The 12,977-nt window shown below is 35.9% G+C and overlaps 1 protein-coding gene across 1 annotated transcript in view; it reads left to right on the top strand.

The window, feature by feature from the left end:
* Slc13a1 (solute carrier family 13 member 1) overlaps positions 1-12,977 on the top strand; it is a 77,733-nt gene that overhangs the window by 24,278 nt on the left and 40,478 nt on the right. Inside the window, exons 3-6 of the mRNA XM_051175761.1 lie at positions 1,972-2,108; positions 4,245-4,432; positions 5,062-5,119; positions 5,201-5,249. Coding sequence (XP_051031718.1) covers positions 1,972-2,108; positions 4,245-4,432; positions 5,062-5,119; positions 5,201-5,249 — 432 coding nt within the window. The remainder of the gene's footprint in view (positions 1-1,971; positions 2,109-4,244; positions 4,433-5,061; positions 5,120-5,200; positions 5,250-12,977) is intronic.

The raw sequence follows: 12,977 nt of genomic DNA, 5'->3' as shown, positions 1-12,977 counted from the left end.
AATTCTGAAAATTGGTGGTATTCTAGGCCTCTTTTTTAAAAAAAAAAAACGTAAGGTAAATTATCATCTAAGGTTTTTATGAAGGGTGGGAATCTAGTATTTTAAGAGTTGGTATTTTAACTCAATTGAACATACACAATTTTCATGGAGTTGTGAGATTTGTACTCCACATATTGGAAATTCTTTGAAATTACTCTGGCAAACGATTGCTCAAAGTGCTGGACACTGTGCTCCTCTCTGAGTGATGCTAAGTGAAAATGGTTTAAAATGTGGCCTTCAGAAATGACTTTTTAAATATACAATAAACAGGAAGAGATGAAGATGTACATTTGGGTTAGTGAGGATGAAGATTTGGAAGGGTGATGCAGCCATATCTGATGACAATGGCAAAAGTCATAAAGCCAGAATGGCTGCTTGACAAAGATCCTGCCAAGCCTCAAGATGGTCGCTGTGCCACTGTTGGTTTTGATTTCTGCCTGTTGCATACTTGGGGATATTTAATATTTGTACAACTTGAGGATATTGAACTGATGGAAGTTTTGTTATGAATCATTTATACCTTTTCCCAGGAGTGCTACATCTATGCTTCACCTGGAATGTCCTGAGAATAGCAGCCTTCCTGCTTTTAGGGAGATATCCTTATCTAGTTCAAGGCTTTCCTTAAGCCTTGGAGGTTGTGACCCATAAAGAAGCCAAACGTCTCTTCATGAGGCTCTGAGATATTATTCTTGAAACATCTGCCCATGTGCTTACTTGGGACCAAGATAATCAAAACAGAGTGAACTTTAAAGAAGTCTACAAGATTCAGTGGGCTGAGGAGTTGCCCATAGATCAGATTGCAAGCCTCTTCCCACTGTACACTCAGGTGGTTATGTGGCATACACAGCAACAAAGTTAGGTCAGCTAAGTTACCTCTGCCTTACACAGGGTTTTATATTGATGGGCAAAGAATGGCATAGAAAGATGACAAAAGAGTGAGGTGTCAGGACTTCCCTCTCTTGGAAAAGTCAGCTCCTGCAGGGTCACTGTGGTGTTTTGTGACCAAGGGACAAAATGGTTATAGGGTTAAACATATAAATAAATTCTATAAAGATACAAAATGTAAAACGCTATATCATGCCAGAAATTGAATAATAAATTCAGCATCTCGGGCACTCTGACCATTAAGAGTTAGTCATACATTGCTTGGATCATGGCAATCTGCCTGGGCTGGCTTGAAGATTTCCTTTTGGTCGAGCATCCTTGAAGCCACAAAAGGTATCATCCTGAGAACAGGCTCTCATATGCTTCCAGATTCTTAAAAATTAGGTTGTAGGGTGGATGTGTAAAAATTATTGTAAAAGATATCTCTGCTCTGTCAAGGTTTCAATGTTGACTAAACTTATGACCCCAGATATACAAAAGAAAAAAAGTTAAACACATGTCTGGAAACAAAACTTGTATGATCTGTGTTTTGGAACAACATGAATCTATCCTTGCTTCTATATAAGTAAAGAATCATCCTGGAGGCTAGTCAGGCTACAGTATTCTCTCCACCATCTTTCCTGTCTCATCCTTCCCTTTCTGGGACCTGGCCACCACTGGGGCTGGGCCCCCTCAGGTAGAGACTGATGTGGAATTTTCTGACATGTCAGTTATTGGCATTCTACTTTAGGACATCTTAAAAGCAACATCACTTTATAGATTAATAAATTATAGAATAGGACCATTTGTATGAAGTGACTCTTATATTTAAAAATCTAGTGGCCTGTATCTGTATATTTCTCTGCATGCTTTTTAAAAGCACTATTTCTGAGCAAAGCTATGGATGAATTTTAAATTTATATTCAAACACATTTGCATGTCCTTTGACACGTAATAGAAAATTACATAGTTGAAGGTCACAGTTAAGAGTAGCACCCTATGAGTGTCTTTGTTGTACATCATTCTCCCAACCAAGATACATAATCATGGACTTAACTGCAATTTCAGGTAGCCTCTGCTTATTTCAAAGACTTTCATCTGCTGTTAATTGGAGTCATCTGTTTAGCAACGTCAATAGAGAAATGGAATTTGCACAAAAGGATCGCTCTGAGGATGGTGATGATGGTGGGTGTGAATCCAGCCTGGTAAGTGCTACATTCACTTCATCCATATATCCCAAGTAGGCCATTTTGTGTAGAACAAATAACAAATAAGCAATGCAGAAAACGGCTTGGGTAGAAGGGTGACTGTGAAAATATGAAAGGGATATGAAGCGTGCTGGGCGAGTAGGAGGAAAAAAACCCAACTTTCCTTTCACTGCAGGTCAAATTTCAGGGAGACTGGAATAATGCACACAACCCTCTCACCTTTAATGCAACACTGGAGTCAAAGATGAGAGGAGCCTTGAACCTCAACAAAGGAGATTGATATCTTCAGAGTAGATTTCAATCCCACTTTGTTTATTTGGCTGATTACACATTCAAAACTCAGTCGAGAGCATCCTTTATCAACAGGGAGGATGTTCTGAACCAAAGGCAAAGACATTACTGACAGAATACAAATCTGTGCAGAAAAATTTCAAGGTGAACACATTTTTCTTTTCAAATCAAGCATTACAAAGTGAAACAATCAATTGAAATTTTTCTTCTATATGTGAAATTACTCATTTGACTGATTTCCCATCACTGAAATGAATGTTTTTTATTCCATTAAATTAATTGTCTATTTAGGTTCTATTCCACCTCTTGTTATAAACACGAACATCAGCTAAGGAACATTTCCAGTGTCATAATGATTTGCATAATGTTTTACTTTAAAGCCTTAGGTGGTTTTTTCCCTTCTTATCATCCTTTGGAAAATAAGAAAAAAACTTGACTTCTGTTGCATAATTTCTTCAAGGGCAGAGAAGACCCTCTGTTTACCATTAAGGAGTAAATTTCTTTGCTAAAATACTAATACTATGTGTGTATATTCATGTACACTTCTCTCTGTGTGTATATATCTATATGACACATATGTAACAAATTTGACAAAATATGTTGCTTAGAAAACTTTTTACACAAATATATTTCTGTATAATATATTTATTTTGCAAATACAGTGGAATAGTGTCTCTTCCTCTTGGCTATCATAGAAATCTTTCCCTTGATTATCTTGTTTGTCATTACTCCAGGAGAGTGGATAACACGCTGCACAGTAAGGCAAGACTCCTGTATGTTACATCACTATATGGCTCTTTAGTTTAAGGCATTTCTATCAGCAAAAGCTTTACCTGATGCTAGTATTTTTTTTAATATGGAATAACTACAGCTTTTACAGATAATTTATGTTAAAATTTTTCATTCTTTAAATTAACATTTACTTCTTGTTCAAATAGATTTCTAAAATATTTTATGTTGTTTCACACATAGAAAGTTTCACCATGCTCAAGTCTGAAACATGCTATAGAATTGTTTATATAGATCTATTTTCAAAAGAAAGAAGGTTCTCTAATTGATACTTCATAGAAAAATCTGCTTCTGGATGATTTGCGGGGTCTCCTACCAGATCAAATTCCCCCTGCTCCAAGTACTTTTTGAAAGTTTATAGGAATGGTTTAAATCTCAAAGTCTTAGATTTGTTGTTTTAAGGATAAATTACTCTATTTATGAGAAGACAAGCAATAAATCTAATTCTTGACAACAGGAGGAAATGCTAGGTTCAAGAGAGCATAAATAAAAGAATCTATAGAAAATTCTGAAACTTCATTTTATGGAGTGATTGTAACCATTTTTTCCACCCACTATATATCGAACCAGAATGAATAAATAAATGGAATGTTTATAAATATTAATTCCATTCCTGGTTCTGTTTGCTGCACATACCAACAAACAGAGAAACAGCCATAGGTTAAAATAAAAAGCAAGAGACTCTCATACTTGTGTCTAAAGACAAGTAGCCATCCATAACAAAGTACTCAAGTATCCCAATACCACTGCACCCCATTGTGTTATATACCAGTTTGCAGTTAGGTGTAAATTTAATCATTTGTGTTATTTTGGGAACAATGTTCTCCTACTAACCTTCAAGTCATATATATCTTAGTAACTCAACACTTGCATGTTTTACCTTGATTCTACCTTTCTATCTACCCTTAGAGTTCCCCACCTGGGCAGAAACTGTATCTTCTGTGTTAGTAAACACATAGTTCCAAACTTGTGGACAATATCCTCTACAGTTGGATACAGAGGGCTACATGAGCTAGATAGCACAGCTCCACACTAAAGCCCCTCTCATTTCAGGCTGACGTTGGGGTTCATGAGCAGTACTGCCTTCTTATCTATGTGGCTTAGCAACACCTCTACTGCTGCCATGGTGATGCCCATCGTGGAGGCTGTGGCACAGCAGATCATCAGTGCTGAAGCAGAGGCCGAGGCCACTCAGATGACTTATTTCAATGAATCTGCCGCCCATGGACTGGAAGTTGATGGTATCATGTATTGATATGGCCACAGTGGGGTCTAGTCATTTTGGGCGGTAGGCATAAATTAAAGAATGATGGGTTATATTTTGAATTACATATGCATAAATGCATGAGATGCATTTACCCTCACTGTTTTTGTAGTCCCCATTATCTATCCAAATGATTTCTACAAATATGTTACTTTAGATTAACTGCTAGATATATTCTCTGGCATAGGAAGGATGCCTTTGTACCTCCAGCCAGTCCAATGGAACACTGTCGTATCCAGTAGATATCCAGGTTACTTTCCTTTACCTGAATGGCTTTCCTGCATAGATTATAGATCTTTAACTTTAACTCCTAAATCCTATTTGAGTACAATACAGCATAAATTCCAACACTGGCATTTCTTGTTCTCATGAACTGTCCTGATGCAATGGAAGATGTTATAGGATATTTGTGCTTATAAAAAAAGCAATGTTATATAGGTATAATGTGACTTTATTTACTTTTAATTTCAAATAGTTCTTCCATCTGCTAATGCATAAATATGCATACATACACACTGTGCACATACATATCTATGCATACACACATGCAGACCCAATAGTAACTCTTTATTTAAATGGTTTTTCTTTTATTTAATATTTTTACAGAAACTGTTATTGAACAAGAAACAAATGAGAGAAAAGAGAAAACAAAACCAGTTCCAGGGTAAAGACTATTGATATTTTTATAAAAATTTTCCAAATTACATATTAATGAAATTACAAACTGGGCCAATTTATGTTTCAGAAGCAGCAATGACACAGGGAAAGTTTCAAGCAAGGTGGAGACAGAAAAGGTACATTACATTTGATTCCTTTTAAATACTTGTACACGAATTACATTAGAACTGTAATTGGATACATGCCTCTAATATAAAATAAGCCCTTTTAGATAGACAACTGTAATTGGATACATACGTGTTATATAAAATAAGCCTTTTTAGACACATCCAGATATTTTAGGCTCTGTAAATCAGTATCATTACTTTTGTCATTTTGCTAGAATCTTAGTGGCAATTATACAACTGAGTTTAAAGAAACACAGTTCTACTTGTATAATACTCTCTCAGTGTTTACTAGATCTTGTTGACCTGTTATACTGGTTCTTATTAGCATCATCCCTGTTTCTTCAGGTTGTCGACTTAGAATACCTTTATCCATATAATTACAAGTGATCATGTAATTTTTGTGTTCCTGTTGCCATTAAAAAATCATGAGTGGAATTCATGAGTTGCTACTGTCAAATACAGGCAAGGGAGCCGTGGTTGAGGAGAGGAAGGAGAACTTGCTGAATGGCACCATATAACTCATTTCCTTAGAATAAATCAATATAAAAACACTATACTGCATCGCACCAGAAGCTGAATTACCCAAGACTGCTGAAAATAATCCTACTTAGAAACAGTCCTACAGTAACTATGGCATTAAGAAGAGGAGAGCAAGCCCTCTTTGGGACGTATGATACATTAGCATGCAGCTCAGTGGGAAAGGGAACATTATTGTTGTTCATAAAAATTTCAAGAAGAGAGAGTTCTATGGAAAGAGAAAATAAATGCAAGATAAGGCTTAAACCACTAGCTGTGTCTACCTGAAGTTTTTTTTTTTTTTAAAATGGGAAAACTTCACATATATTTATGAAATACTATTATCTTCAAGGATAGAACTATTCCTTATAAGACATTAAAAATTAATAGCGAGGCAGGTGTGTTATAGAAGCATATATTGGAAAATGAACTTTGCATATGCTCTTGAAAACTAGCAAGTCTAAACAGAAGGAATAAAAAATGTACATATGGCCGGTAACTTGCTCAGAGATGCCTTTAGCAAGCTAGTGCTGATTCTATGGTCTCCTCAGACCCTAATACTTTAAAATGGAAATATGTGGGTTTTTTTGCTGTAGAATGGGCTTTTAGAAAAAAGAGAACAAACATGTCTTTGTATCTATAGAATATATTTTTATTTATTCTTTGAAATTTTCATACGTTTATGTAAAATATTTTGATCATATCGCCTGTTATCTCCCCCCCCATTCCTCTTCCTTCCCAAACTCTCAGCCCAACTATGTCTCTTAACCAATTTCATACCCCTCCCTCTAAAAACAAACCACTGAATCAAATTAGTGTCCATTAGCACGAATGTAGGGCCACCCAGTGGAGCTGGAACTACATTGAAGAAAACTCTCCCCTTTGAGCAGCTATCAGCTGCCAAGAGTTTCTCAGGCAGTGATTGGCCTCATAAGCTCCTCCCCCATTGATTCTGGGATTTTTACTGCCTTGATCTTCTGCAGATCTTACATAAGTAGCTACAGCTATTGTGAGTTCCTGAGTTCCTGATACATCCAGAAAACACTGTTTCGCAACAGTCCTCCCTAACCTCTGACTCTTCCTCTGGGAAGGAGGATGTGATAAATATGTCACATTTGGAGATGAGCCCTTCAGTTACTTATGCTCTGCCCTTTGGCCAGTGGTGAGTCTCTATATTAACCCTGGTCCATCGGGGATGGAGGAGCTCCTATGAGGAGGGCTGAGAATCATACTCATTTATGGGGATTTAGAGGATCATTAGATATTATGTCCATTTAGGAAAATAATAGTAATAACAACAAAATAATAACAATGGGTTATTCTTTATAAGCATAATAATAATAATAATAATAATAATAATAATAATAATAATAATAATAATAATAATGCCCATCCAGGCTTGTTTGGAGTACCATATATAAGTTCTGTCCTGTTTAAGTGGGCTTTACATTCAACAAAAAAATGGTTGGCCATCCCCATAATATACACATCACTCAATCCAATGAACATACCTTGTTCAACTTTGTCATTGCTGTGTATGGCTCACAGGTTTCACATCTGGGTTAAGACTTGATGATTTTTCTCCCCACTAGGCTGAATAGCACCTTTTACTACCATGAAAACTAGCCAGTAGGGAGGAAGCTTCCAGGTCATTATCAGCTTGGTTTCTCCACATTCTGTGCCCCAACTGTGTTGTATCATCAGCCATAGGGTCTTATCTTTAGGTTCTGTTTAGTAACCAGGAGCAATGTCTATAGAATGTATTGTTTTGGAGGTCTATGACATGTCTCTGACCAACAAATTACCGGGAGCCACATATGACACTGGGTTCTTTGTTTGATAACCTATTATGTCTTGAAGAGCGTTGTCTCCCTATGTAGGGCAACTCTGAGCCCCTTTCAAGACTAATTTTTTATTATATTTAATTATGTATACCGTGTTTCTGTGTTCAGTATATGGATATGTACACATGAGTGCACAGGGCCTGAAGAGGCCAGAATATGGTGTCAGTTCCCCTGGAGCTGGAGTTACAGGCAGATATAAGCTGCCTGATGTGGGTGTTAGGGAAGAACCTTGGGTCCTCTGCAAGAGCAATGCTATTCTTCATTGCTAAGCTATATCTCCAGTGTTCATTTATACACACACACACACACACACACACACACACACACACACACACAGAGGGATGGTAGGGGTGGTCTTATAAAATAGTATATAGCTCTTTCAAGACTCCTAAATGTTAGTTTTCCCTTTCCCAGCTCCTTACCAGCCTTACCCTTCCACCCCTCTTTGCTTTATCCATACTCTCCCGATTAGTCCACCTTCTGCCTTCATACCATATGTGCCCCGCTGTCTCTTCCCTTAAAAAAAATCTTTCTTCACTGTCTCCTTCCCACTATTAGCTTTTCCTAGTTTCCTGGCTTCTATGGGCACTCAAAAATAAAACCTACAAGTCTAAAATTATTTTAATTCTTAACAAATATAGCCCTCTTTTCAAGAATAAACAAGCCACGTGGTTTACAAAGCAATTATAAAGAACTGCTCTGCATCAGGTTTACATTAGACAATTTGACACTGATTGATTATATGGAAGAATCCATGCCTAATTTATCTAGTTATGAAACAGAAGGCATATCTAAGTTCATAATGTTTTGTTTGTCTTCATTCTTCATGAGGTAGATAGGGTGTTATGTTGGTTAAAATAAACCTTGTATAGTTTGACATCAGATCTTATCTACAAGCCATAAAAGATATAAATATTACTGGGGATGGTGATTACAGTGGGCTGGAGTTAAGCATGATTGGTATTCAGTTGTCCCCTGGGTTTCAAGATCAGATTTAATAATGTTCACATCTAAGGGGCACGTTCCTATGCTGTATACCTAGTAAGGGAGATTTTTTTTTTCTCACCAGGTTCTCCTTTTACTATAGGGAAAGTCGTAAGCATTAATAAGTGTCCTACTGATCCCTAGAATGAAGGTGATGGGTACAAAGCTGGCCCATGAATTCCACATGGCTCTCTAAACATGCCTGTAATATTTTTAGAGAAAGGAACTGGAAAGAGAAATGGTGATCCCAAAAGGTATTGGCATACTTGAGGATGATGTTTCTCAGGTTCCATGTGACAGCTAGAAGACCAAACACCACTTAGAGGATTTTCATGAGAAGTATGTTCTAGGCATCCAGAACTGAAACCATTGTCATCAAAGGAAGAAGCCACTGGTTCTTTTGCCCCCCCCCCCCGCCTGTGAACATTAGTGTTATTCAAAGAGATAGCTCAGAGATTTATACTCTCTTAATCTCTAAACCTTCAGGCATCTTTGGTTGAAAGAAATTAGAAAATAAGTATGTTTGTATGGAAAAAATTGAGATAATTGTTTTTCATTCATTTAATATAACTTGTTGTTCCTCACAAGTAAAAAGTTTAAGAGAAAAATATCCTTGAACAAATTGCATCAAGCTTTTAATTTGGTGTTGTTTAGTCTGAGAGTGAAAATCCTTACAGCTGAAAATTGAATTCTAGAAGACAACACTTCTTAATATTTGCCAAGAAACCAGAGCCTGAAAAGCATAGTAATAAGCACAGTTCTTCACATTAGGAGAGAAGCATGTTTGTTCTGCAAAGTAAGGCCAGAGCCATTTAGAACCCCTGGGCCTAGACTATGAAGTTGGTACTCTCAGTTAAATTACAGTGGCTTTATAGACCCAAGCTTCTTCAATACTCCTCCCCAACCCTTTGACCAGTTGAAATTCAGTCACTAGTGTAATTACTGTACTAGTCCAGTGCTGCTCAGTTCTCATTAACTCAACTTAGACATTTCCTTCTACTTGTGAAAATCTCATGGCTGAGAGATGGTGTTTCCAGAGGATGTGTGCATGGACAGAGGGGATAAGCATACACTCTAGGAATTTCATCTACTTTTCAGGAGCTCACTTTAGATTTATTTATTTTTTTTAATCTCAACCAAATTTGAAGTTCCAGACCCCATGGTAGCTATACATCATTGTGTTTCAATAAAACATCTGAATCGCTAAATTATTGTTGATTGTAAATTTTCCTAGTAAACTTTTCATTGCATGAATTGTAAAATCATTATTGAGCAGAGAACATATGCTCAACCATATTGAAAGCATTACAGGTTGATCTAACTTAAAAGAAGCTCTGCATAGCCAATTATTCACTTTAGAACTGTTCCTTGAGAACAGGAGCAAAGAATGTCTATGCATCATCCTAAATTGGGGGAAGTTTACGTGGATCACAATTTGTTTTTATAAAACATATCTTGAGTAAAAATTCATAACTTATACATATCTTATAAAGTAATGGAACCTTCTAAGGCACTTAAATGACACATATACAACAGATTTAGAAATAATGATTAAAAATTTTAGAAATTTCCATGAATCTTTTATCTAGTTCTGTTTCTCCTTTAAACAGTGACCCCCTATGCCTTGGTAAAGACAGTCATATCCCAAAACTGTGTTCTCTTCTTGTTTTTTCTATGTGTATGGGTTTGAACACTACAGCAAATATCCACAATACAATGGATTTCAAGAAGATGGAAATAGGCTGCAGTGGTAGTTCCTCAACAAGAATGATCTTCACTTTCTGTTTTTCCTGTACCTCTGCACTGAAGCTTTTAGTCCATTGTAGGTCTACTGTCTCCCTCATTCTGGACTGTAGCTAGCAGGGACAAGAAGGAAAGGAAGGCAAATGGATTCTTTTGATTGCCCTGGGTTTGGGACACTTCAGATTTTTCTATTTCATCTTTAAGTAGTTCTAGTTTACATAAATAAAAAACATGCAGTTTTTAATAATGTTACTTATATTCTATAGTATTTACATGTGCATCTTTTGTCATTTCTAATATATTTTTATTGTGCTTTTAAATATTAATTTTTCTTTGAAATCTATTTTATTGGTGTGTTAGTCAAGTTTAGAAGTAAATTGTACTTTAGAGAAGTCTTTTGGTGCTGAATCTACTTTTTTGTTTGATAGAAAGCGACATGTAATTCTTGAAACATGTTTGAGCAGTTATGGATTCTCATACTTTAAATTTCTATTGCCTTTTGACAACTTTTTTTTTTGTAAGAAGTCAGCTCACTATTTAAAGGTAGTTTTTTCTCGTTGATTACTTTAGAGTTATATGTGTATATGCATGTGTGGGTGTGTAAGGGGGAGGGAGAGGGGGATAGTGAGAGGGAGAAAAAGAGAAAAAATGTGTGTCTTTAGAATATCATTTGATGTTTATATGACTGTATTCTTCCTGAGTCTGTTCTGTCTCTTACAAAAGCAGTCAACTGTCAATCTTTATCCCTATCATCCTAGTTAGATCACCCTCCAATTAAACATATTAACCTTGTCTCCAAAAATTACTGACATCTCTTTTGTTTTCTTCTATGTCTTGTGGACTTGTGGATTATTTACAAATAATTTGGGGAAATCCTCCTACAGTTTAGCAATTCTTCATTAATGGACCTTGTCACTAAGTTTTAAATTATGCATTTATAACCTCATTTTCTGTACTACTATTTCAAAACTTTCTAAAATGTCATTAATGACTAATAAACTTAGTATCCTGTATTTAATAACTTTAACTTATGGTGTTTTTGTTGATCTCTTTTTGACCATTTTTATTTTCTGGTCTTTCTCATGCTGTTACTCAATTTTCTTGCATGTTTCATGCTTCTAAATGTTGAAATGCTAATTTTCCTTGAAATCTCCACAGGAAATTCTGAGTTCAGGGCTGTAGCTGCCTACAAGAGTTTTCAATTATAGTACCGTACTTCCCATAACATACAAGTTAGTGACAATTTATGCTTTGAAGTGCTTATGACAGGAAATTTCAGGATATTTTGTGGTTTTCTTGAGTTTAACTTGATATTTCATTCTCTCTACAGAGGTTATAGGCATTATAAATGTTTTCCTATATTCATCCCCTCACACAGCTAGCCTTGGGCATTTTCCTCCATTCCAAATTCCCTTTGTAACAAGATAAATGAAATCTCTTGAGCAAAGTCAGACACGTTACTCCTTTATATTAAACTCACTTGCACTTTGTTTTACGGTTAATACAGATTTCTTCTTGCATGCAGTTTAGTGGGATATTTTTCAAAATGATGTTTAATGTTCTTAATTTAAAATTGTTAAACAGGGAGTTTGATTTGTTATGATACTAAATAGATAATATGCTATTATCTGCATATTATTTCAGGCATTTTACCACTATAGAAATAACATCTTTTATCTAGTTCCGCATATATTTTTTCTCTTAGCTACAATATTGCAAGGGAAGCTTCCAAATATTTAGCATTTAACTTAATACAAGTTTGTAAGTAAATCATGTACTATGAAAAATCATGATCTTTTTGAAGCATTGCTGAAAAATAGCATGTTTTCACACTGAAGAGCCTCTGTGTCCTGAATGCTAAAATTTAAAAACTCTCCTGTGCACCTCCCTGTTGCTTTGTAAACTGATATTCCTATTCACAATATGAAACATGGTCCTTTAGTAGCCTCAAAGGATGGAAACCCTAGTTCAAAGACTCTTCTCCATAATTTCTGTGTTATTGAAATTCTGAGTTCCCCAGGTTACCTCTGACTAGATCTTCAATAAATCTTCATCATGTGTCCATCTCAGGAGTCGGGGAAAGAACCTCTCTTACCTTTCATCCTGCTCACTTGCTTATTAGTTCCATGCTGTGACTTCTTTGCAGAAACCATTTCCTTACAGAAATTCTTTCAAGTCATATGCATATTATGGAAAGTCAAGCTTAATTAAAACTAAATAGCATTATCTGTTATCCATTGAACTGAGCACATGGAAACTCAATGTGCAAACAAAATGAGGCTCAGTGTTTTCATACCTCTGTGTCTTTGAAGTTCCACTTTACCTCCTAATCATTAGTTATATTATCTGCTGACATATGGGATATAAAGGCACCCAAATTAATCACCTCATTCATTATTAGTAAAGAGTAATTAGTTAAAAACAACAGCAGCTAAGGGATTGCTCCAATGCAGTGCACGTTGTAAGCACATACTCTACCACTGAGCTGTATCTCTAGCCTAATTTTCTCTCTTATTTCCAGACAAGATCTCACTAAATTGCCCAGATTGTTCTTGAACTCATTAATTAATCAGAGACTTTCATGGCTCAGCCTTCAAAATAGATAGCTGTCCTTGAACTCACTCTGTATAATAAAGAGCTTCCTGCTTAG

The sequence above is a fragment of the Phodopus roborovskii genome, unplaced genomic scaffold (genome assembly GCF_943737965.1).
Source record: "Phodopus roborovskii unplaced genomic scaffold, PHOROB, whole genome shotgun sequence".
Taxonomy (NCBI): Eukaryota; Metazoa; Chordata; class Mammalia; order Rodentia; family Cricetidae; genus Phodopus; species Phodopus roborovskii.
Note: the sequence above shows the minus strand (reverse complement) of the source record. Positions and strands in the feature narration are given on the sequence as shown.